At 40.1% G+C, this 22,316-nt stretch overlaps 4 protein-coding genes and 1 pseudogene across 9 annotated transcripts in view; 4 read left to right on the plus strand and 1 right to left on the minus strand.

Moving 5' to 3' along the window:
* Positions 1 to 8,965, minus strand: part of LOC107624936 (octanoyltransferase LIP2p, chloroplastic) — a 30,877-nt gene extending 21,912 nt beyond the window's left edge. For both annotated transcript variants that reach the window (XM_016327422.3, XM_088505395.1), the window contains exon 1: positions 8,906 to 8,965. The gene's annotated coding sequence lies outside the window, so the exon portion shown is untranslated. The remainder of the gene's footprint in view (positions 1 to 8,905) is intronic.
* On the plus strand, positions 26 to 5,188 carry LOC107624935 (putative disease resistance RPP13-like protein 1). Of its 4 annotated transcripts, XM_088506337.1 has the most exons (5): positions 26 to 3,866; positions 4,047 to 4,103; positions 4,323 to 4,539; positions 4,901 to 4,953; positions 5,113 to 5,188. In XM_088506337.1, exon 1 carries the CDS (start codon positions 190 to 192, stop codon positions 3,850 to 3,852), a length of 3,663 nt encoding a protein of 1,220 aa, XP_088362463.1. In that variant the 5' UTR covers positions 26 to 189; the 3' UTR covers positions 3,853 to 3,866; positions 4,047 to 4,103; positions 4,323 to 4,539; positions 4,901 to 4,953; positions 5,113 to 5,188. The 4 variants fall into 4 exon arrangements, with proteins under 4 accessions (XP_088362463.1, XP_088362460.1, XP_088362461.1 ...); XM_088506334.1 differs by lacking the exon at positions 4,047 to 4,103 and having other exon boundaries at positions 26 to 3,870; XM_088506335.1 differs by lacking the exon at positions 4,047 to 4,103.
* Positions 5,334 to 8,421, plus strand: LOC107626846 (putative UDP-rhamnose:rhamnosyltransferase 1; annotated as a pseudogene).
* Positions 8,966 to 10,373: 1,408 nt separating the features above from the next.
* On the plus strand, positions 10,374 to 12,474 carry LOC107624934 (Ribosomal protein L23/L15e family protein). 2 transcript variants are annotated; one of them, XM_021115499.2, is made up of 3 exons: positions 10,379 to 10,647; positions 11,498 to 11,579; positions 11,705 to 12,474. In XM_021115499.2, the coding sequence occupies exon 3, from the start codon at positions 11,802 to 11,804 to the stop codon at positions 12,381 to 12,383; it is 582 nt and encodes a 193-aa protein (XP_020971158.1). In that variant the 5' UTR covers positions 10,379 to 10,647; positions 11,498 to 11,579; positions 11,705 to 11,801; the 3' UTR covers positions 12,384 to 12,474. The 2 variants fall into 2 exon arrangements, with proteins under 2 accessions (XP_016182905.1, XP_020971158.1); XM_016327419.3 differs by lacking the exon at positions 11,498 to 11,579 and having other exon boundaries at positions 10,374 to 10,647.
* A 4,426-nt stretch (positions 12,475 to 16,900) lies between these two features.
* Positions 16,901 to 18,060, plus strand: LOC148573072 (uncharacterized). The gene is made up of 2 exons (XM_088504157.1): positions 16,901 to 17,012; positions 17,099 to 18,060. The coding sequence occupies exons 1-2, from the start codon at positions 16,901 to 16,903 to the stop codon at positions 18,058 to 18,060; spliced, it is 1,074 nt and encodes a 357-aa protein (XP_088360283.1).
* The last annotated feature ends 4,256 nt before the right edge of the window (positions 18,061 to 22,316 follow it).

Here is a 22,316-nt window from a genome sequence, read left to right on the forward strand (position 1 = left end):
CACGGAAACATAAAACTTGCAAAGAAAGAATTAAAAAAGAAGACTTAGAGCAAAGCCAATTAAAAAAGAATTAAAGTTCTGTGAATTTTCGGAAATTCCCGTGTTAATTGTTCACTACCCTGCAATCTTTGTTCTCTTATCTTTTCTGAAAATCCATTCATTTTGGGCTGTTGTTGTTGAGATCATATCATGGCTGGTGCACTTATTGGTGGAGCTTTTCTTTCTGGCTTCATTAACGTTGTTTTTGACAGGTTCCTTACAAAAGATTCGGTCAACCTGATCTTGGGCAAGAAGCTCGGCTCTGACTTGGTTGAGAGGCTGAAGATTTCTCTGCATGCTGCTGAAGCTCTGGTTGGTGATGCTGAGTACAAGCAACTGGACAACCCATCTGTGAAGGATTGGCTCAACTGTCTGAAGGATGCTGTTTACATGGCTGATGACTTGCTGAACGTTGTCCTCATGAAAGCCGCCACTCGAAAGGAGGTACGTTCTTTCTGGCCCATTAGCTTCCTCAACCCAGATAGGGACATGGTAGATAAGATGGAAGGGGTGGTTAGAAGGATAGAATTTCTTGAAAAACAAAAGGATTTCCTTGGTCTGAAAGTGATTCCCAAGGACAATAACTTGGCATGGAGAGCATCCACATCTCTGGTGGAGGGGAATATATATGGCAGGGAGGATGATCAACAAGCCTTACTCAAAATAATAAGTGATAACAGTGAATCTCAGTTATCTGTGATCCCTATTGTTGGCATGGGTGGGGTTGGTAAAACAACCTTAGCTAAATGGGTGTACAGTGTCATAGAGGGATTTGATCTGAAAGCATGGATTTGCATCTCTGAAACATTTGATGTTGCTGATATTATAAAGACAATCATAGAGGAAGTTACTAGAAGTCCTTGTACTCTTCAGAGTTTAAATTCGCTTCAACTTGAATTGAAGAGAATCTTGTGGGAGAAGAAGTTTCTTATTGTTCTAGACGACGTCTGGAACGATGATGCTGATAGCTGGAAGAAATTTAAAACTCCTTTCCATGGTGGGGCTAAGGGAAGTACAATGCTTCTAACAACTCGCATCAAAGAGGTTGCCTCAATAGTTCAAACCTATCCCTCTTACTTTCTTAATGAGCTGTCGGAAGATTATTGTTGGCTAGTGTTTGCAGATAATTCATGTTTTCTAAAGTCAAACGATAATTCAGCACTAGAAGAAATTGGTAGAAAAATTGTCAAGAAGTGTAAGGGGTTGCCATTAGCTGCAGAAACCCTCGGGCGCTTGTTGCGAGGAAAGGAGGATGTTAAAGAATGGAATGTTGTTTTAACAAGTGACATCTGGGAATTTTCTATGAAAAATAGTAAAATTGTTCCAGCATTGTTAATAAGCTACTTCCAGCTCCCTGCCTATTTAAAGCGTTGTTTTGTTTATTGTTCGTTGTATCCCAAAGATCACGAATTTGTCAAAGATGAACTAATCTTGTTGTGGATAGCAGAAGATCTTTTAAGGCCATTGAAGAAAGGAGAAACTCTAGAAGAAGTTGGTCGGGAGTGCTTTGATGAACTAGCTTCCAGACATTTTTTTAAACAGCATGATCATTTTTATAAGATGCATGACCTATTGCATGACTTAGCAATTTTTCTTGCTGGAGACTTCTATTGTAGATTAGAGCTTGGTAATGTAGAAGCTATGACTACTTTGACTCGTCATTTGTCCTTTGAAAGCTTGAGTCATCTGATCTCAGAAAATTTTGGTGCCATTGAATATTTGAGGACATTCATGCGAATTAATTTCTTTTCTCATTTAGACAACAATGATGGTGTAACATTTATCTTAATGTCAAAACTCAAATATTTGAGAGTTTTGTCATTTTCTTTATTCAAAGGACTTGATGTATTGCCTGATACAATAGGCGAATTGACTTACTTGCGTTACTTGAATCTCTCCAAGACAAGCATTAAGTCACTACCAGAATCATTGTGTGACCTGTACAATCTACAAACATTGAAGCTGGATGAGTGTTCTAGTTTGACTATGTTACCCAATGGCATGCATAGGCTTGTTAATTTGCGACATCTATGTATTTGGAGAACTTGTTTAAAAGAAATGCCAGGAGGAATGAGCAAATTGAAACAGTTGCACATTTTACACCACTTTATTATGGGCAAGCATGAAGACAATGGAATCCAAGAGTTGGGAGGCCTTTTAAATATTCATGGATCATTTGGGATTAAGAATTTGGAGAATGTTGTGGATGTCACACAAGCAAGGAGTGCAAGGATATTGGATAAGAAGCACATTGACCGCTTAGTGTTGAAATGGTCTTCAAGCGATGATATGGTTTCAAATACACAAACTGAAAGAGATATACTTGGCACCCTGCAACCACACAATGGGTTGAAAATATTGAAAATCAAGGGATACAGAGGTACAATATTTCCAAATTGGGTTGGACATTATTCATACCAAAATATGACTGGTGTATGTTTGGAGTCTTGTAACAATTGTTGCATGTTGCCTTCACTTGGACAGCTTCCATCTCTTAAGGCTTTGCGCATTGAAGGTTTTGGTAGGCTCAAGAGTGTTGGAATGGAGTTTTACAAGAATGAAGGAGATCATCATTCTTCTCCTATTGCACCGTTTCCTGCACTCAAGACATTGGAATTTTGGAGTATGCCATGTTGGGAGGTGTGGCACTTATCTGACTCAGAAACTTTTCCTCAACTCAAGAACCTTCAAATAACAAACTGTCCAATGCTAAAGGGAGATATGCTTAATCACTTATTCTTGAGAATAGTTTCTTCCTTTTTGGATGCTTCCAAAGTTCACAAACTAGATATATCGGAAGATCATGAAGGATGGTCTCGATTGGTGTCACTTAAGGGAGATACTTTATCAATTAAGGGATGTGAAACTGTGGTGGAGTCTGCATTTAAGGCAGTTAGCATCAACCACCTAACTTGCATACAAGAAATACGAATTTCACATTGTTCGTTTGCTGTATCCTTTCCTGGCAACTGTTTACATAAATCTTTGCAAAAGCTGACAATCTGGCATTGCGAAAAACTGGAATTCCCACAGCAACAGCAGCAGAAGTATGATTTGGTAGAGCTACAAATACACTCCAGCTGCGATTCACTGTCCTCATTGTCATTGGATGCCTTTCCAAATCTGAAGACTCTCAAGATATCAGGGTGTGAGAATCTGGAATCAGTTTCAATATCACAGCCACCACACACTGCTCTTCAACGTCTCTCCATCCATCAATGCCCCAAATTTATGTCATTTACAGGAGAAGGACTGGCTGAACCCAACTTGACTCATTTCGAAGTTAACTTGTGTGACAAGTTGGAGGCATTGCCGAGTGACATGAATTCTCTTCTCCCAAATTTAGATTCTGTCGACAGCCGGGAAATTTGTAGGCTGCCAGATGGTGGTTTGCCGCCTAACTTGAAGCAACTTATTGTCAACAAACAACTGAGGGGTCTATCGTCGATGGGCAACTTCAACACCCTCACTCATCTTACCATTCAGGGTTATGTTGGTGTGAGGTCATTCCCAGAGGTAGCTTCTCTGCCTCACCTTCCCTACCTTATCACTTTGCGTCTGTATTGGTTTCCAGATCTCGAGACATTGGAGTGCAACCAGCTTCTCTGCCTCAACTCCCTCCAGAAATTAAAAATTGGATGGTGTCCAAAGCTGGAGAATATGACAGGAGAAAAGCTGCCTCCTTCTCTCTCACTATTTAAAATTAAACACTGTCCTTTGTTGGGAGAACACTTCAAGAACAAGCATCAACAACTTTGGCCCAAAATTTCCCACATCCTTACCATTAAAGTTGATGATGAACAAATTTTCTGAATAGAGATTTCTAAGTAGGTAATTTCTCTAATCTTCATGTTTCTTATGGTATTTTATACATGCATAAATTTCCTTTTCCTTAAAGATACAAAAAAAAAAAAAAAACAAAGGAGTCCTCACTTTATTTAGGCAACATTAAGTAGTTGAACTGAAATACCAACAAGAAAGTTTGAATTTTTTCTTTCATTTATCAGGGGATCTTTCAGTTCGTAGGTGTACTTGGAGAGATATCCGTTGTTGCTCTGACAAAAGTAATTAATTAATTACTATATGTGATACTTATTAAGTATTAACATTCATATTTTTTTATAAAATTGCATTTAAAAAGGAAGATAAGAAGTACAACAAAATAAAAATTGGAAGACAAGGAATATCTCTTTTTTTTTTTCCTAATCCAACATTTAAGAATTGTTTTTTATGTATTAAACAAATGAATGAATCAAAATTACAGTTTTTACCATCTTTTGCAGGTAGTTTGTGCATAAATCAAGATGTAATCCTATACATTGGTTATATATTCTAAGTTCATTTAAGGTGGCAAGCTGGATTAATGTGTTGTGACCAGAAGCTGTGTTTTCTGATTTTGTCTTCATGCTAGTATCTAAACTAGAATGAGCAGGAAAGAAAACAAAGGAAAAGATGGAGAAAGTTGGAGTGACACCTATCAATGAAAAGTTTTTGTTGTTGGTATATTTTTCATTACTCTCTATAATTTTATTTGTTTTCTTTTTGACATAGAAACAAAATAAAATGATAGCTTGATTTGTGGAAAGAAAACCATTATAAAATGGTGTTTTTGTCTTTGATAATTCTTTATGAGAGTCAGCTTTTGTGTTGCAAGATTCTTGTAGGATAGTAAAAGGAATGAGCATGAGGTGTGTAAGCTTTCAAAATAAAAGGATCAAGTTATTGCTGTGTAATCTTTTTTAACCGTAGATTGATTCATTAGATAAAATTAATTGTAGATGCCTAGAATAAAGTATTTCTAATACTAAGAGAAAGTGTTCTGTAATAATAACTATTTCTTCCTTGTATTGTTTGTAAACAGAGATGTAACTGTGTCCATACAACATGCTATCTGAATTTTGGTGACATAGAAGAGTAAGTTGGGATTTTTGCCTTCAACTGCTTGATGGATTTGTACCTCTGAGTTCAACATTATTAGTTATTATGTTGTATGATGATAAACATTATTTTTGGAGTAGATTAAATGTGTGTCATTGCATTGATGTAACTGCATTTTTTTCCCTATTGTTTCAGAAATATTTATTGGATGACTTGGATATGCCTTGCACATTTCCAAGGTTGATAATTGAGATATTAGTGTCACTCTAAACAGATAAGTATTATTTCTCTAATTTAAAAATGTAGAAAACTGTATTATTACCTTGGTCGTGACTCATGCAGCAGTTGAAACCTTCCTCAACTTGCAGTTTTGTTGCATCTCTCAGACTTAAAGACACACAAATAAAAAACTCCAAATCACATCCAAAATCAAGGATAAAAACTAAAAAAATAAACATTAAATAAAGATCACATTAAAACTCAATAATGATGAAATGAGTATTTGTGCACAATATACAAAAATAATAAAATAAAAGAAGAAAGTGTAACAAAACATTTCTCTAAAAGAAGAAGAATAAGTGGTTTTTATTGACAGTTAATTAGGTACAAATATTTTACTTACCTCCTACTAGCTAAAAGAGACAACATAGTACCTTGAAATTGATTGGTCAATTCCTAATAATAAAGCTTGAATATTCATACACAGAAAGAAAAGCTAGCATATATCTCTTTGTTTCTATATACATATATATCCATCAAAACTCATAGGATAAATACAAGAAAAAAACAGAGGGAAAAAAATGTCTGAGAATGCAGCTCATCATGTGGTGATGCTTCCATGGTCTGCATTTGGCCACTTGATTCCATTTTTCCAACTCTATATAGCCATAGCCAAATCAGGAATTCATGTCTCCTTCATTTCAACGCCAAAGAAGATTCAAAGGCTTCCAAAACCACCTTCAGATTTATCTCATTTGCTACATTTGGTTGAAATTCCATTTCCATCATCAATAGAGTCAGTGGCGGATCTTAGGGGGGCCTAAGGTGGCCATGGTCCCCCCAAAATTTAAAAAAAAAAAAATAGTAAATAGTAATAATTAATAATATTAAATTTATTTTTATATAAAATATTAAAAAAAAATATAAGTTACAAAATTTTATAAATTAAAATAATTAAAAACTGCACTATGTATTAGATATTTGAATTATTGTTGCTCTTGTTAACAAATAGCCCATTCAAATAATTAATAAAAATGGTTCTATTATACTAGCCCAAGCACATACTATTAATTAAAGTAACACTAGTACATTTTTCAAATATTTGTTTCAAACCATGAGAGGCATCAGCGCCACTTTTCTCTCTCTTTTAGTGGTTTCCAAACTTTTGGTCTTCTACTCTTCTCATTCTAATTTTCTTTCCATACCAAAACAAGACATATAAAGAAAAACCATTGAAGAGAAGTGAACAGCAAAATATTAACCATTGAATGCACAACAAAGACTCAAAGAGGTATATTTCAATTTTTTAAAGTTAATAACAATGTCAAGTATTATTTATATTATTTATTTAAAATAATTAATTTATTTTTTTTATAATGGACAGTGTTCAAAGATTGAAGTGAGGGCAAAACTCAATAGAATTATTTTTGGGTGAGACTTGGAACAAAAAAATAATCAGGTAAATCAATAACTTTATTTTTGATTATTATATATTTGTGTTTCTAAAATTATTTGTTATTGCTCAATAGATTTAATATTTTTTTTAAAGAAAATAATATATATGCAATTATTTTTGTTTTTTTTTTTTTGTTAGATAGTTCAAGTTAAGTTAAAAATGTCAAAGATGAAAATAATTCACTCATTTTTCAAGAGAAAAGAGAGAATATATGATGAACAAAATTCAGCTTCAGATTCTTTGAGTAATGTTCAAAATATTATTGAACAACCTGTAACACAACTTGTTGAGCAAGATTAAAAAATATCAAAATCTTAAAGTATGTAGTCGAACATTGACTTTTATATAATATAATTACTTTTTTGATATATATGCTACAAATCATATTTTGTTAATTTTTTGTTATATTTTATATTTAATTGGTCCCCCTCTTATGAAATTTCTGGTTCCGCCACTGAATAGAGTCATCACATCTCTCTGGTGGTGAAGCTACTGTGGACATTCCATTTGATAAAATTCAGTACCTGAAGTTGGCATGGGATCACATGCAAAATCCAGTTAAGGAATTTGTGTCTAAGTGCAACCAGATTGGATCATTTTTTACTTTCATCCATACTGGATTGTAGTCTTGTAGAGATTGCACAAGAGCTTCATGTGAAACTCATGTACTACTCTGTTTACTCTGCTTCCACTATTGTGTTCTTTGGACCACCCGGTCCATTGAGAGCTCTAACATCGCCAGAAGTCCTAACATCACTAGGAGAATGGGTGAATTTTCCGTCTTTGGTGGCTTTTCAGCGAAATGAGGCCATTGCGTTCTATCAAGATGCTTACATAGAAAACGTGACCGAGTTAAGAGACGTTGATAGGCTTGCCAGTGTAATTGATGGTGCGAATGCTCTATCATTTCGCAGCTGCTATGAGATGGAAAGTGAGTATTTGAATCTATAGGTTTGCTTCCTATAGATTTGCTATAAGAGAAGACTTGTTGATGAGTCTTGGAGCAAGACATTCGAGTGGCTTGACGCATAAGCAACAAAATTGGTAGTCTTTGTTGGGTTTGGTAGTGAGTGTAAGTTGAGCAAAGAGCAAGTCGTTGAGATAGCTTATGGATTAGAGCTTTCTGAACTTCCATTTTTATGGACATTGAGAAAACCAAGCTGGGCAATTCATGATCATGATTCTCTACCTCTTGGATTTTGTGAAAGAACATCAAAGAGAGGAAAAGTTTGTTTTGGATGGGCACCACAAAAGGAAATTTTGTCACATAAATCTATTGGGGCTTCTTTGTTTCATTCTGGCTGGGGATCTATAATTGAGACTTCGATGTTTGGCCACACTCTTGTAGTGTTGCCATTCGTTGTCGATCAACCTCTTAATGCAAAGGCTTTGGTTGATAAGGGTCTTGCCATTGAAGTGAAAAGAAATAATGAAATGCCTTAGAGAAGCTATGGTATTGGAGGAAAGAGAGAAGCTCAGAATCAAGACAAGAGAAGTTGCTAAAGTTGTAGGAGATTTGAAGCTTCACCATGATTACATGGAAGCATTTGTCAAGTTTCTTAGGACATGATGAATCTGAGAATGGATCTTTTTATTAGCCCAAATGTTTCTTATATTGAGTGAGAGTAATGAATAAACTCTTGAGTAGTGTTTGATAAATGTTTTAAGATAGATGCAGGGATATTGAGATGATGGAGTCGCATAACAAAGTTAACAAACAAGCCCTTAATGTGGCATGGATGTATTTAAATGTGTGACTTAAGTAGTAGATCAACTGTGTAATGAATTACCTTCAGCTGTTGATTTTGTTCTATGGTTTGAGAAATAAATTCCGCAATATTATTAGTGATAAAAAATGGCTAAAAATTACATTTGAGCAAAGCATATCTAGAATTACTTCAGCTGTCATGTAATCCAACTTGCAACAGATAGGAAGTTTGGATGGTTACAAACTTGATATTGAATAGCAGTTTTCTTGATATTGAAGTGGTAATTAATGCATCACAAAACATTGTTTGATAGTTCATAAAATAAATATTTGTAGAAAATCTATCTATCTAGTAGAAAATCTAATCTAATCTAATCTTGGTTGAGAGGCTGAGGAATGCTCTCATGGATGCTGGAGCTCTTGCTGATGATGCAGAGCTCAAGCAACTGGATAACTATGATGTGAAGGAGTGGCTCAACTGTCTCCGAGATGCTCTTTACACTGCTGATGACTTGCTGGACCGCATCTGCAACTCAAAGATAGGCAGATGGTGAATGAGAGTAGGGTTGTATTTTGGGGAGAAATAAAGAGAATATGTAGGACACTGAGGAATCAGGAATGGGGCTCGAGAGGGGGGCCGAGGGATTCAGGTGATGACCGAGGAGAACCTGGCTCTTCTTTTTTCAATAAAACGCAAAACTGATGCGTTTCATAAAAATCGGCCGGTTTCCGGTTCAGTCCGAGGCCGGTTCAGAAGTTTGCCTCTGATTTTAGTATGGCGGTTTTTGATATTGAACTAAACCGCATAAGCATCCGGTTCACTGTTGGATTGGTTTGGTCTAATTTTCAACACCATAAGAAAGAGCATAATCTGATGATTGACTTGGTCAGACTATTGAACTATTGGTTCAACTATTAGGTCACTAGTTGAACCAGTTAACCCAATTCCATTTAAATAAAAATATAAAATAGTCAATCAACAAGTATTAAACCTATATATTAGTAAAATAAATGTCTTCATTAACATAGCAGATTTTTAAGGTTTTTGTGCAGATTTTATTAAAATTGTTTTCTCTAGGATAATTTTTGTCTAGTTTTTTTTTTTGGGCTTTAAGTTCCCATGTCTATAAATAAATTCAAATTTTAAAGATTAATATATTAATATATAATAACTAAAAACAGCAGAAGTCGAGAAGCAGAACCATCTCACAGTGTTTCAATAAAGAATGCGTTTTGTTGTTACAAATTTTTCAAAGTAGTGGGAGATAATACTCGCCGATCATGCATAATTTAAATGGAGAACAGCTGGCTCACACAGGGCCTTCTTGCAACTTACTAGAAGCAGGTGAATAGTTCCAGCAGCCAATGTTGGATGCCTGTTAATCGCCATGCCTTTTCATAATCAAGGTCTTCAAGTGTAGCAAGCTTCCTCAAACATATGCCTTCCATTGGATCCTTTTCACAATTTTGCGTCATTGTGTTTTTAGTAATATTCTAAAAATCGGATCGGTCAGTCCGACCGATCCAACCATGATCCGGACACCAATGCGGTTTGGCTCAACGTCGAAAATCGTTGTCCTCAAAATCGGATAAAACTGTTGAACCGGTTGATTCAGACCAAATCGGAACCTAACCAATACTCATGAAACAACATCGTTTTGCGCGCTGTTGAAAAACAGAACGTGCCAGGTTCTCCTTAGCCCTCAATCCTCATCTCAAGCCCTGGACGCCTCCTATTCCTCTTCCCTGCAGTCCCCCACCCCTAAAACACGACCCTAGGTCACAAAAGTCTCCTCCACCGCCGCAAGGAATGAGAATCAGCGCCGCCGGTTTAATGACCAGTCTGGTTTTTAGCAATATTTCTGAAAATTGAACCGAACTTATCGGTTCGACCGGGTTAATCGGAAACCTGGCCGGTTTCGGGTAATGTGCAGCGCAAAAAATTGGTCTGAAAACCGGTCGAAATGTGGTTAACCGGCTGAACCGACCATTTTTTTTTAAGATTTCCGGTTCGGCCATTAAACAAAACGGCGCCATTTTAATGTTTTTATAGAAAAAAATAAGGAAAACCCTACCCCTCTCTCTCGCAGCCACCCCCGAAACAGAGTCACTCAGTCTCACACCCCACCCCCACCTCTCTCTCTCGGCTCTCTTCTTGCCGTCGCACGAAGGTCTGCGTCTAGCTCGTGGCCTCGCCGTCACGAAGGGTTGCTCGTGTCGCGTTCCTTCGACGTCTCTCTGTCAGTCTCTCTCTCTGTCCGAGCTCTCTCTCGCTCTTTGTCCGAGGCTCCGAGCTCATTTTCCTTCCTCCACCGCCGTCACTTCCCATTCCTCCGAGCTCACGAAGGTTTTTTTTATTATTTATTTTTAATTTCAAGTTTGATTATTTGTTTTTGACTGATCAGGTAGCTTCAAATTCAATTAAATGGTTGCCATTATTTTCATCATTATCATATCACAGTTCTTGTTAGAATTTGACTGGGGATTGTTGATTTATCATAATTTTTATTATTTTTTTTCTTTTTTCCCCTCTGTTTTGATTGGAATTTCGTCTTTGGTCAGGTAATTTTGTAATTATTCAGGCACATCAAATTTTTATTTTTCTTTCTTCCCATTAAATTTTGGAAATTGGGAACAAACTCATCAGGTGATTTCTGTTCTGCTTCAGATCTTTCTGAGAAAAGATAAGAAAAAGAAAGGTGGCTTTGATTTATCTGAAACAAACCTTTTGTGTTGCTTTCGTTCTGTTTGTTTTTTTGCTCCAATGAATGCATACAGGTAGAAGAAACTGTGTGTTGTGTTGTCTTGACTTTGTGGTCAAAACACCCAAATTGCTGTGTGGTTCTGGTTTTGATTCAGTTATTAAGGACCTTTCTTATAACAAGAGAGAAAAATTGAAGATGAATTATGAAGTAGATTTGTTCCTAGACTACTTAATACTACTTATATGTAATACATGTTTGTGTGTGAGGTGTGAAGTGTGAACATGTGGATGCATTTTTCTGTCACTAAGGACACAAAAAGAGTGAGTAGTGGCATATTCTATAAGTGATGAGAAGCACACCATGAAATATCATAAGCTCTAATAATATTATTGTCGTGGGGTTGTTAAAGATGTTTTTGTGTTTTGTTCTTTCTTATTAAAAAAATGTCTTTGAACCCCAAATATGAGATCTGAGATAACCCCTTTTGTCCAGTTTTGTAAAGAAAGAAGATTACTAATTTCACACAATCTTCCAAAGGATTGAGTTCCTTGCAGCTGCATCACAAGACGAAAAGGCTGGTTTGATTGTGGACTTTTAATATTAAATTATGGATAATTTATTATTTGAAATTGTGAAATTTTGAATTTTATTAGTTTAGAAATTATTGAATTTAAATATTTGAAATTATATATAAAACAGAGCTTGCTAGGGTTTAAGCAACAGAAAAAGGGGAACACTGTCTCAGACAACAGATACAGAGAATCAAATCGAGAAGAAGAAGAAAAACCCTTTCACCATGGGAAGCAGGTTGGCTAGAAGGGTGGTGCAGTTTGCGAACCTTCCAATAAAGCTGCTACTGCCAACGAGCTTCACCAACATCCAAGAAATTGCACTCAAGACAATCCCATCCGCCACCAAGATCGAGATCAAGCGCGTCCTCGAGTCCCTCTACGGCTTCGAAGTCGAGAGGGTTCAAACCCTAAACATGGAAGGGAAGAAGAAGAAGCGTGGTGGCCTCCTCTTCGCAAAACCCGATTACAAGAAGGCTTACGTCACTCTCAAGACCCCTCTTTCAATTGACATGAATCTTTTCCCGCTCAAAATGGTTGAAGATGCCAGGAAGCGGATGAACAAGAAGAACGTGTCAAGTGTCGTTGAGGACGAAGAAGAGGAAGAGAGGAAGAGGCATTGGCTTGAAGGTGACCGGGCCGGATCGTCTGAGGCGGCACCTCGTGGGTATCGTGGTCACACGCTCTTTTGGGACCGCGGGATGGCCCGTAGGGTTCGTGGTTCAAGCCGTAGGCACCGTGATGAGGATCGTGATGGTGCTGCTAAGTTCCCCTGGAGCAACATGAGGGATGGTAGAGCTGCAAGGTAGGATAGTGAATTTTGTTGATGAATTATTGTTGTGCTTAATAAAATTATTGACTGATAATTTGAGAAGTGATTCTGGCACTATGCAGGGCTGCTATGTGTTTTTTTTTTTTTTAATATTTATATTTTTTTTTACATGTTTTATGATTGTGATGATAGTTCATGAAATGAAAAATTTTGACCTGGCATTTGAGGTGATAAGCTTGGATTTGAGTAGCAAAGCAAGCACAGCATAACTCCTGGTAGGGAGCAAGCTGTTATTTAATCAAAACTGAACTGAAAAGGATCCATAAGTTAGTAGCCAAAACAGAATTAGTTAGTGGTTAGTTAACAATTATGGCAGCTCAGCTGTGCACGATGATCAAGGGAATCAATCAATCAACCATGTCATTTTCTTTTCTGTTCTAACATTGGAATAACGGTATTATATATGTATTGTTGGTCCAGTTTCTATTGTGTACTTGTTGCCATGTGTTTCTGACTGTGTGGCCGTGTTAGGTGTGTGCAACTTTGCATCCAAAAATATGGTTGCCTGGTTTTGTAAGCCTAATGAATTAGCCATCTGATGTACCAAAAGTATTTGGGAGACAATAGAAAATCAGTTCAAAACAACCGAAAGTTACCTTATTTTGCATTTCTTAACTACTGCTTACTTTATCTTGCATTTCTTAATTACCATTGAAATAATTGAGTAATATTAGAGGTAATAAGTCTGTAATTATGGATGTTATATGCATGAAATTATAAATGTTAAGTTAAATAAAGTAATTTGGATCATTCTCTTCCCAGCATTACCATACCATCAGGGTAGTGGTCTTTTCCTCTAAAGCATAGACATGCCAAATTCTAGTAGGACATGTTCACTTAGGGCCTTTCTCTTTAGAAATAATGTTCCAATGTATATTTTGCCCCTCCTGAATGCGACTTCGAAATAAAGGATTGGCGCATCAAGATATATTTGTTAAGGTAGTTTGATGTCCACTTGCCATTTGTTGTGGAACCGCTTAGATTGTTACTGGTTTTATGAATCATTCATATAGAGAAGGTTCTTTCCTAATTTTGTTCAGTTCTTGAGCTAGGTTCTTATCCCAACGATAGGGAAAATTTGAGGATGAAGATTTCTATGAATGTAGACTCATCTGAAAGACCGTGCACTAATAGAATAAACTAAATGGCTACCCAAACTAACTTAGAAATCCTCACCTCTTAAACATTCCCTATTGTAGAGTGTATGAATGAAAAAATAAGCTACGACAGAAATTTATTACTAAAGCTATGCACAGAAGATAAGAACTATATCTACATGGCAGTAATTAAGGAACCTAATTGGTATTGAATTTTGAATGACTGAATTGATTTGAAGTTGAAATGGTACAACTTGTCATATTACACCCCTGTAAGAGAAAATTTCCATCTGAAATTTTCATCTTGCACCTCTTCAAACTTGGGTTGAGGAAGAGATGGTCCTTTGTGTTGATTTTGCTGGTTCATGTGGAAATCTTGATGGGGTTAACAATTGTGATTGGAACTATGTTTGGATATGGAAAGTGATTAACAAATGTGAACTATGTTATGCTAGGATATCTGTGATAAGCTTGGTTTTCTTGATGATTGAGCTTCCTTGGTTAGAAATAAGATCAATGGCTCATGTGGGTCGAGAAAGAGTGATCCAAGATATATAGCCTAGGGATACTTTTTGAGTTTTGAGTTATGGAAGAGGGTGTACAATGGGCTTTCGAAATGAGAACAAAGTGGTAGCTTGTAATGTAATTCTTCTCACACTGAGTATTCATTCCCTCAGTATAATGTTTATATTTGGTTTTTATCCTTTTGATTTTTCAAATACTTTTGTCAATACCTAAATTACTAAATTTAAAAATAAAAAGGTCTTATTTTTTTAATCTGTTTGAAATAATTACATCAAAATTTTATCTTCAAAGTCTTCTTTTTGCATTCTTCATCTCTTCTAGTGTCTTAGCTCGTGAACTTTCTAATGGTGAGTCTTCTCTTTGTTTCTTTCACTCAAATGGTACAAAATTCCAATGTTTCATTTTTGTTAATGACGGCGTAACGTAAAATGTTAGCTGCATTGTTAATGGTTTTATTTATTTTAGAATCAAATTTTGTTAAAAGATGTTATTTTAAATAATTTGATTATAATAAATAGAAGCTATTTACTTTTGAATTATCATATATTCAGTAAATGGTTAAACTTTTTATTTTTGGATTGAAATCACATAAAATTATACAAGGACTAAATCCATTTAGTTGTGATATAGTGGTAAGCTTATTGGAACCCTTAATCAACTGATGATGAGGGTTAAATGCCACATTGAACAATGGTCACCATTCTTATTTTTAGGTAGCGTTTGTTTTGAGGTACTGGAACAGAGATTGGGAGATTGAGATTTAGTATCATATTTGTTGGCTTAGAGATTGATATTAAAATTTTTATCTTTGTCTCCAAAATTTCAAAATTTCAGTATCTCTAAAAACTGGAGACACAAGAGACTGAAATTTTTAGAAACAGAGACTGAAACTTTAATAACATTTTATACCTAAAATACTCTCATTTCAATTAATTAATTTTAATTTTACCCTTTGTACAAATTAAATTAGAACTTCATTCTTGTTTCAATTTTTGTCTCTCATTTTGTACCAAACAGAATACTGAAATTTATTTCAGTCTCTGTCTCTAAGTCTCTATTTATCAATTTCAGTCTTTCAGTTTCTGTCTCTCTACCAAACACTACCTAAGGTTTTGAGAATCGGATTAAATGGTAAAATTAGATGTCTAAGTTTAAAAGTTCAATTAAAAATAAATTAGATGTAATAAAATAATCTTTTACGATATTTTAGATTAGTTCAAATATGCTTATATCATAAATGAAAAGAGATTAGTTATTGCTTTTGCAAGTAATATCTTAATTTTATTCGGAAAAAAACCCATTAATCTAACAAGAACTAACAATTTGTTTAAAAGAGCAGCTAAACAAATAATAATACTGTGAACGAAATTTTCATACTGGATAACAAACTGTTCGGTAGGTCGGGTTGATACTTTAGTTGGTAAAGGGGGGGGGGGAGTCGCCTGGTCTTAGGTTGCTGGATCGGAGGAGGTGTAACCGACTTCCCGAACTCTTCATGTGGAGAAGGGGGTGTCACCTGCAAAGATACTCCGACGCTCTAGTCAGTCAAGTGTGCAGGCAAAAAATGGGAGAATGATGTGTGACGCACCTTTGGGGAGGGGTAGGACCCTCCCCATATATACCATGTCAGAGGTGGGTCCCACAAGGGCAGACCCACCTTCCTCGAAGCTTCCTTCACACAGTTGTAGCGGAGCTGTCAGGGACGCGTGTCCGGGTGAGAGGTTGAGCAACTCTAGCCCGACCGTTCGGGTCGGGTGGTCCACGGGTCAGGTCGGCCCGTATGCTGTTTGGGTCAGGCCGTAACAGTGCCCCCAACGCGCCAGCGATAGACGTGAACGCTGTTGGTGGCGTGTTATGTTTTTCCTTGTGTCGTCGCCAGGTCGGCCGCTCGTGGAGAGGACGTGCCTCTTGCGCGCGTGTCTTTTCGTTGATGGGGATAACCGTTCGTCGCCTCGTTCTTCGCGCCGGGCATTTAATGTTCATAATGGGTTGTTTCAAACCCTGTGGGTAAAGACTCTTTTACCCCTGCCTTTCGCGCTTCATGTCAGTTTTTTAACCCTCTAGTCAGTTTCACACTCCATTTTCATTCCATTTCTTTGTTCATCTTCATTTCTATTCTCTTTGCATTCTCCTTCTTCCTTCCTGAATTCCCTACTGTGATCTTCGCGTTTTTGAGCATCCATCCCTTCCTGCTTTCCTCTCAATTATCACAGTCAATCAGGTAAGCATTCTTCTCCTTTCTCTGCTCTATGTGTGTTTTATCTTCATTATCATTTCTCCTATATGCATGTTGCTTGTTTGATTTGCATGCTAGATGAACATAGTGTCAAGTAGGTGTGTTAGGGGGTTACCATTCCAAGGTGTTAGCTTTTTAGGTTTTTACTTGGATTCTGCTTTAGCCATGCTTGATCTTAGTTATTGAATAGGCTAAATGTAATTTCTGGGCTTTTTCTGGGTTCGTATTCCGTTTTCTGCTTTTCAAATGGCGCTCCTTAACCGGATCTCCGTGGCGCCATCGCAGCTGCATCTGCATCTGAACAGTTGGGCTTCCATCCGCTGTTTCGAGATGGTGTGTGAATATCTAGAGTTGCCGGTGTCCGTTGACGTTTTTCTTTTTTTCTTCAACCTCACGAATCCTTCCAAGGAGGGGAAAGCGACGAAAGGGTTCATGTCCTTCCGATCTGCCCAGGGTCGGATGATCTTTGGCTTGTTCGAGGACTCTTATCATGGGTTTAAAGACAAGTATTTTAAGGTGCGTCTGGTCAAAGGTCGCCACCCCTTCTGGTTGTCGTTGGAGGGGGAACGCCTCATCCCGACGTACTGGAATTTCGGGGCGGGGTCCAACACCTTTATCAAGGTGACTTACAAGGGGATGTCCGCTGTGGACAGAAACGTTGCCGACGTGTTGTTGGCCGTTTTTGGGAGGAATCATGTGAATCCCCACCTTTTGATGGGTGTCCGGGAGGTCGCCAGAAATTATATTTGTGAGTAGTTTTGCGTTTCCTGTATTATTGTTGCTTCGATTGGTTATGCCGATTTCATGACTAACTTGTTTACTTATTTGTTGCAGTGGAGATGTCTGCTTCAGTGACAGGGCTTGAGGGTTTGTTCAAGACTTTCTTGGCGGACAGCGATGAGGAGAAGGCTGACGAGAAGGCTAACGGGAAGCCAGAGAACCCTCATGAGGACAAGAAGGATCAGGCTGTGCCTTCACCTCGTGACACCGAGATGTCAGACAAAAACTCTGGTGGGACGCGCGTTTCTCCTATTCGTGAGGAGACGGCCGGCAGCGGGCATTCGTCCTCCACTCAACAAGAGGATGATGACTTGAAGCTTATCCCCACCCCCAAAAGGCAGAGGGCATCCTCCAGCCCTGAAGGAGTTCTCACCGTGATGGAGAGGAATTTCGACACTGGGGCCTTCATAGACTCCCAGTTGCTCCCTGGCACGGAGGATCACTTCCTTGGCACCGAGCTTGCGGGGCAGGCGAGGTGGATGTACCGTACCCTTCTCCGCGGTGCCGCAATAGCTCGGAAGGCCGAGTTTGAGCTGTCGAGGATGCAGTCGCTGCGTAGGAAGCTCGATTCTGCTGCCAAGGCCAATAATGAGTTCAAAACTCAAGTTGAAATGCTTCGGGAGCAGCTGTCCAAGACGGGGGAGAAGCTTAAGGCTGCCGAGGAGAAAGCCGCGTCTGCCGAGGAGAAATTGAAGACCTCCGATGCCACCGTGTCCCGTCTAACCGAGCGGGAGATGACTTTGGAGAGCCAACTCAATGCCGCGCAAGGTTGGGTGGTCGCTTTGGAGAAGGAACGTGATGTGGCCGTCTCGTCGGCTAAGGCTGCTCAAGCTGAGGTCGAAGAGCTTAGGAAGAAACATAAAGAGATCGTGAAACAGGGAAAGAGCGCGATCCTGATGACTGAGGAGGCTCTCAAGGCCCAGGTGAAGATCGTGGCTCCTAATTTCGACACATCGGCGATTGGGGTCTTTAAGACAATCAAGGATGGCAAGATTGTTGACATGCCCAAAATGTGATTTCTTTGTACTTTTTGTATGGATCTGTGATTATGTTGTAGAACTTTGTGGAACTTAGTTTTGTTATACTTTAATAGTCACTTGGTCGACTTGTGATTATCATTTTTCTTCGCTTATCTGGTAGTATTTTTGTTTTGTTTTGTTACCGTTTTGCCGGCGTAGGCTTGTCGCTCGTGTTCGTTACCGTTATGTTGGTAACTCGGCGAAGCCAGGTCGTGGCTTTGCTATTGCCGTAGCCGTTTGTTATGGCTTTAACTTAGTTGGCTCCCGGGGTGGTCAGTCCCGGGGCACCGTGTCATTGTCCCGTTTACCATGCATTATAAGGAACATGTTGTCGTGGGACGCATAAATGGGAAAAAGTAAATGGGAAAGTAATTTTGACGAATAAATATTAATTTTGACAAGTAAACATTAGTCGACAGCTAAACAAGTCTATTGCTATGACAAGTATTCAAGAAAGTAAATCACTGAGCTCGTCAGATGGCCTAGTCGGCGTGTTTGAGCTAAGAATAGAACCTTCTTAGGTTACCTGCATTCCAGGTTCTCGGAATTTCCTTGCCATCGAGCTTCTCCAACTTGTAGTCGCCTTTGCCAATTACCTCTTTGACCCTGTAGGGGCCTTCCCAGTTTGACGCGAGCTTGCCTTCCCCCTGGGTCGGGAGACTGATGTCGTTGCGCTATAGGACGAGGTCATTTTGTTCAAACTCTCTCCTGAGCACTTTGGTGTTGTAGCGCAGGGCTATTCTTTGCTTAAGTGCTACTTCTGACAAATGGGTCATCTCCCTTGCCTCGTCTACTAGGTCCCTCTCTACAGCTTCTTCCATTCCGTTTAGAAGTAGTCGTGGGCTTGGCTCGCCGATCTCTACGGGTATCATTGCGTCCACCCCGTACGTCAGGCGGAAAGGGGTTTCTCCCGTGGAGGACTGCGCGGTTGTACGGTAAGACCAGAGGACTGACGCGAGTTCGTCGGCCCATGCACCTTTTTTATTATCCAGCCACTTCTTGAGGCCCAGCAAGACGACCTTATTTGCAGCCTCGACTTGCCCGTTCTTCTGGGGATGCTCCACCGAAGAAAATTTCTGTTTTATGCCCAGACCGATGAGGAACTCCACGAACTTTTTATCGGTGAACTGCGTCCCGTTATCCGAGATAATGACTTCCGGGATGCCGAATCGGGTTATCACCTGTCTCCACATGAACTTTCAACAATTGGATGAGGATATACTGGCCAGCGGTTCAGCCTCTATCCATTTGATGTAGTAGTCGATGGCAACTATGAGATATTTGACTTGCCTCGGACCAACCGGAAAAGGTCCCAAGAGGTCGACCCCCCATTGTGCGAAAGGTCGGGAGGACGTCAGTAAGCTCAGTTCGGTAGCCGGTGCTTTGTGGAAGTTGGCATTCTCTTGGCACTTGATACACTTCTTCACGAATTCATTGGAGTCTTCCATCATTGATGGCCAGTAATATCCAGCTCGGATGAGCTTTCTTGCTAGGGCTTTGCCCCCGATGTGGTGACCACAACACCCCTCGTGGACTTCCCTGAGTACGTAGTCCGTTTGGTCGGGATGCAGGCATTTCAGCAAGGGCTGGCTGAGTCCCTTTTTGAACAGTTGGCCTTGTATGATCGCATATTTGGCTGCCTCCCTTCTCAACGTTTTAGCTTCCTTCTTATCTTCAGGGAGTTTGCCGTTTTCTAAGTAATCAGTGTGGGTCCATCCAGGAGGGGCTTATCTTTGTCAGGTGGAGGGCAACTGCTGGTTCTTTTGTCATGCCTTGAATGAGGGACCAGTTACCGGCTCCCGGTTTCGTGCTCACTAGCTTGGATAGGAGGTCTGCCCATGTGTTCCTTTCCCTTGGAACGTGTTAGACCGCGACCTCCTCAAACTGTTTGCTCAACTCTTTGACCTTCTCCAAGTACTTTTGCAATAGCAAGTCTCTGGCTTGGTAGCTTTCATTGACTTGCGAGGTCACGACCTGTGAGTCGCTGCATACTTCCAGCCTCGTAGCCCAGACTTCCCGAGCTAAGATCAAGCCGCCTAGAAGGGCCTCATATTCCGCTTGGTTGTTCGATACGAGAAACTCGAACTTTATTGATTGTTCGTATATGACCCCGGCAGGACTTTCCAAGATGATCCCGGCACCCCCGGACGTTTGGTTGGAGGCCCCGTCCACATGGAGTCTCCACCGTATGCTCGCTTCCTCGGTTAGGTCCCCCGCTACTTCTACCAAGAAGTCTGCCATTGCTTGTGCCTTGATCGCATGTCAGGGCTCGTATCGCAAATCATACTGAGATAGCTTGATGGCCCAAGTCATCATTCTTCCCGCTAAGTCGGGTTTTTGGAGCACTTGTCGGATTCTCTGGTCCGTTCTCACGACCACTTGGTGACCCTGGAAGTATTGCCGTAGTCTTCGGGAGGAGGTTAGCAGTGCTAGAGCCAGCTTCTCTAGTTTGCTGTATCTTAGTTCTGCTCCTTGCAGTGCTCTACTCATGAAGTAAATTGGTTGTTGAACCTTCCCTTCTTCCCGCACCAAAACTGCCGCCAGCGCTTCATCCGTTATGGCCAGGTACAGGTAGAGTGGTTCTCCGACTTTGGGCTTTCCGAGCACGGGTGGTGTGGCGAGGATCTCTTTGAAATGTTTAAATGCTTCCTCACATGCCGGGATCCATTCAAACACTATCCCTTTTTTCATAAGATTGAAAAATGGCAGCGCCCTAGCGGCCGACGCCCCAAGGAAACGGGATAAGGCGGTGAGTCTACCCGACAACCTCTGAACATCCTTGACACAGCCCGGACTCTTCATTTGGAGTATTGTTTGGCACTTTTTTGGGTTGGCCTCGACCCCCTTTGGGTTATCATGAACCCTAGGAATTTTTCTGCTTCCATGGCAAAGGCGCATTTGAGTGGGTTGAGCCTCATGCCGTGTTGTCGGAGGGAGGCGAACACGTTTCCAAGGTCGCTTATGAGGTCCTCAGGCCGGGTGGTCTTTGCAAGGATATCATCTACATACACCTCCACCATTTTTCCTATGAGGTCACTGAATATCTTGTTCATTAGCTTTTGGTATGTTGCCCCAGTGTTCTTCAAGCCGAACGGCATTACCTTGTAACAATAAATTCCCCTGGTGTTATGAACACTATTTTCTCTTCGTCAGGCCGGTGCATCGGTATCTGATTATAGCCAGAATAGGCGTCCATAAAGCTCAGGTACCGATATCCCGCCGCTGTGTCGACGAGCGCATCAATGTTGGGCAGGGGGTAACAGTCCTTGGGGCATGCTTTGTTGAGATCAGAGTAATCCACACACATCCTCCATTTCCCATTGTGATTTTTCACTAGAACTACATTCGACAGCCACGTCGAGTAGTCGAGTTCTCGAATAAATCCTGCTTCGAGGAGGCTAGCCATCTGCCTGGCCACCTCCTCTGCTCGCTCTTGCGACATTTTTCTTCTCCTTTGAGCTACCGGTCTGGCTTCCGCCTTCACGGCCAAGTGATGTGACATGAGTTGGGGGTCTATCCCCGGCATGTCGGCTGGCGTGCATGTAAATAGGTCACCGTTGGCCCTTATCATTTCCATTAGAGGTTCCTTCAATTCGTGTGGGAGGTTTCTGTTCACGAAGGTGAACTTCTCCTCCGTTTCCCCAACTCTGAACCTCTCTAAGTTCCCTTCTGGCTCGGGTCTCTGCTTGTCGCTGACTCTAGCGTCCAAGTTCGCAAGGAACACCCCCGATGCCTCTTTAGATTTCTTTCTTAAGGAGAGGCTGGCATTGTCGCAAGCGACTGCCGTTTCCAAGTCTCCTTTTATGGATCACACGGATCCGTCATCAGCGATGAACTTCATTATCAACATTTTTGTACTGATCACTGCTCCGAGGTCGTTGATAGTCTTCCTCCCTAGGATGACATTGTAGGCCGTGGAGTCTCGTAGAACCATGAACTCGGCCATTACCGACCTTTGTCCCTGTCCTGATCCTACCGATATTGGTAGGGGAATTATTCCGTCTGGCTTGATGAAGTGGTCGCCCAAACCTACCACACCGTGCTGGTGCGTCTTTAGATCGGCATCTCGTAGGCCCAAGGCATCGAACACGTTGCGAAACATGATATTCGAGTCAGCCCCGGTGCCTATGAGGATTCGCTTGATGAGGCCGGTTCCCACCCTGGCCGTAATGACCATGGGAGGATTTTCCGCGGCCTCCTCGAACCATTGGTCCTTTGGACCGAATGAGATAGGTGGGAGCCTCTTGGAGCTT

This window comes from Arachis ipaensis, chromosome B2, assembly GCF_059453495.1.
Source record: "Arachis ipaensis isolate K30076 ecotype BB chromosome B2, ASM5945349v1, whole genome shotgun sequence".
NCBI classification, from domain to species: Eukaryota; Viridiplantae; Streptophyta; class Magnoliopsida; order Fabales; family Fabaceae; genus Arachis; species Arachis ipaensis.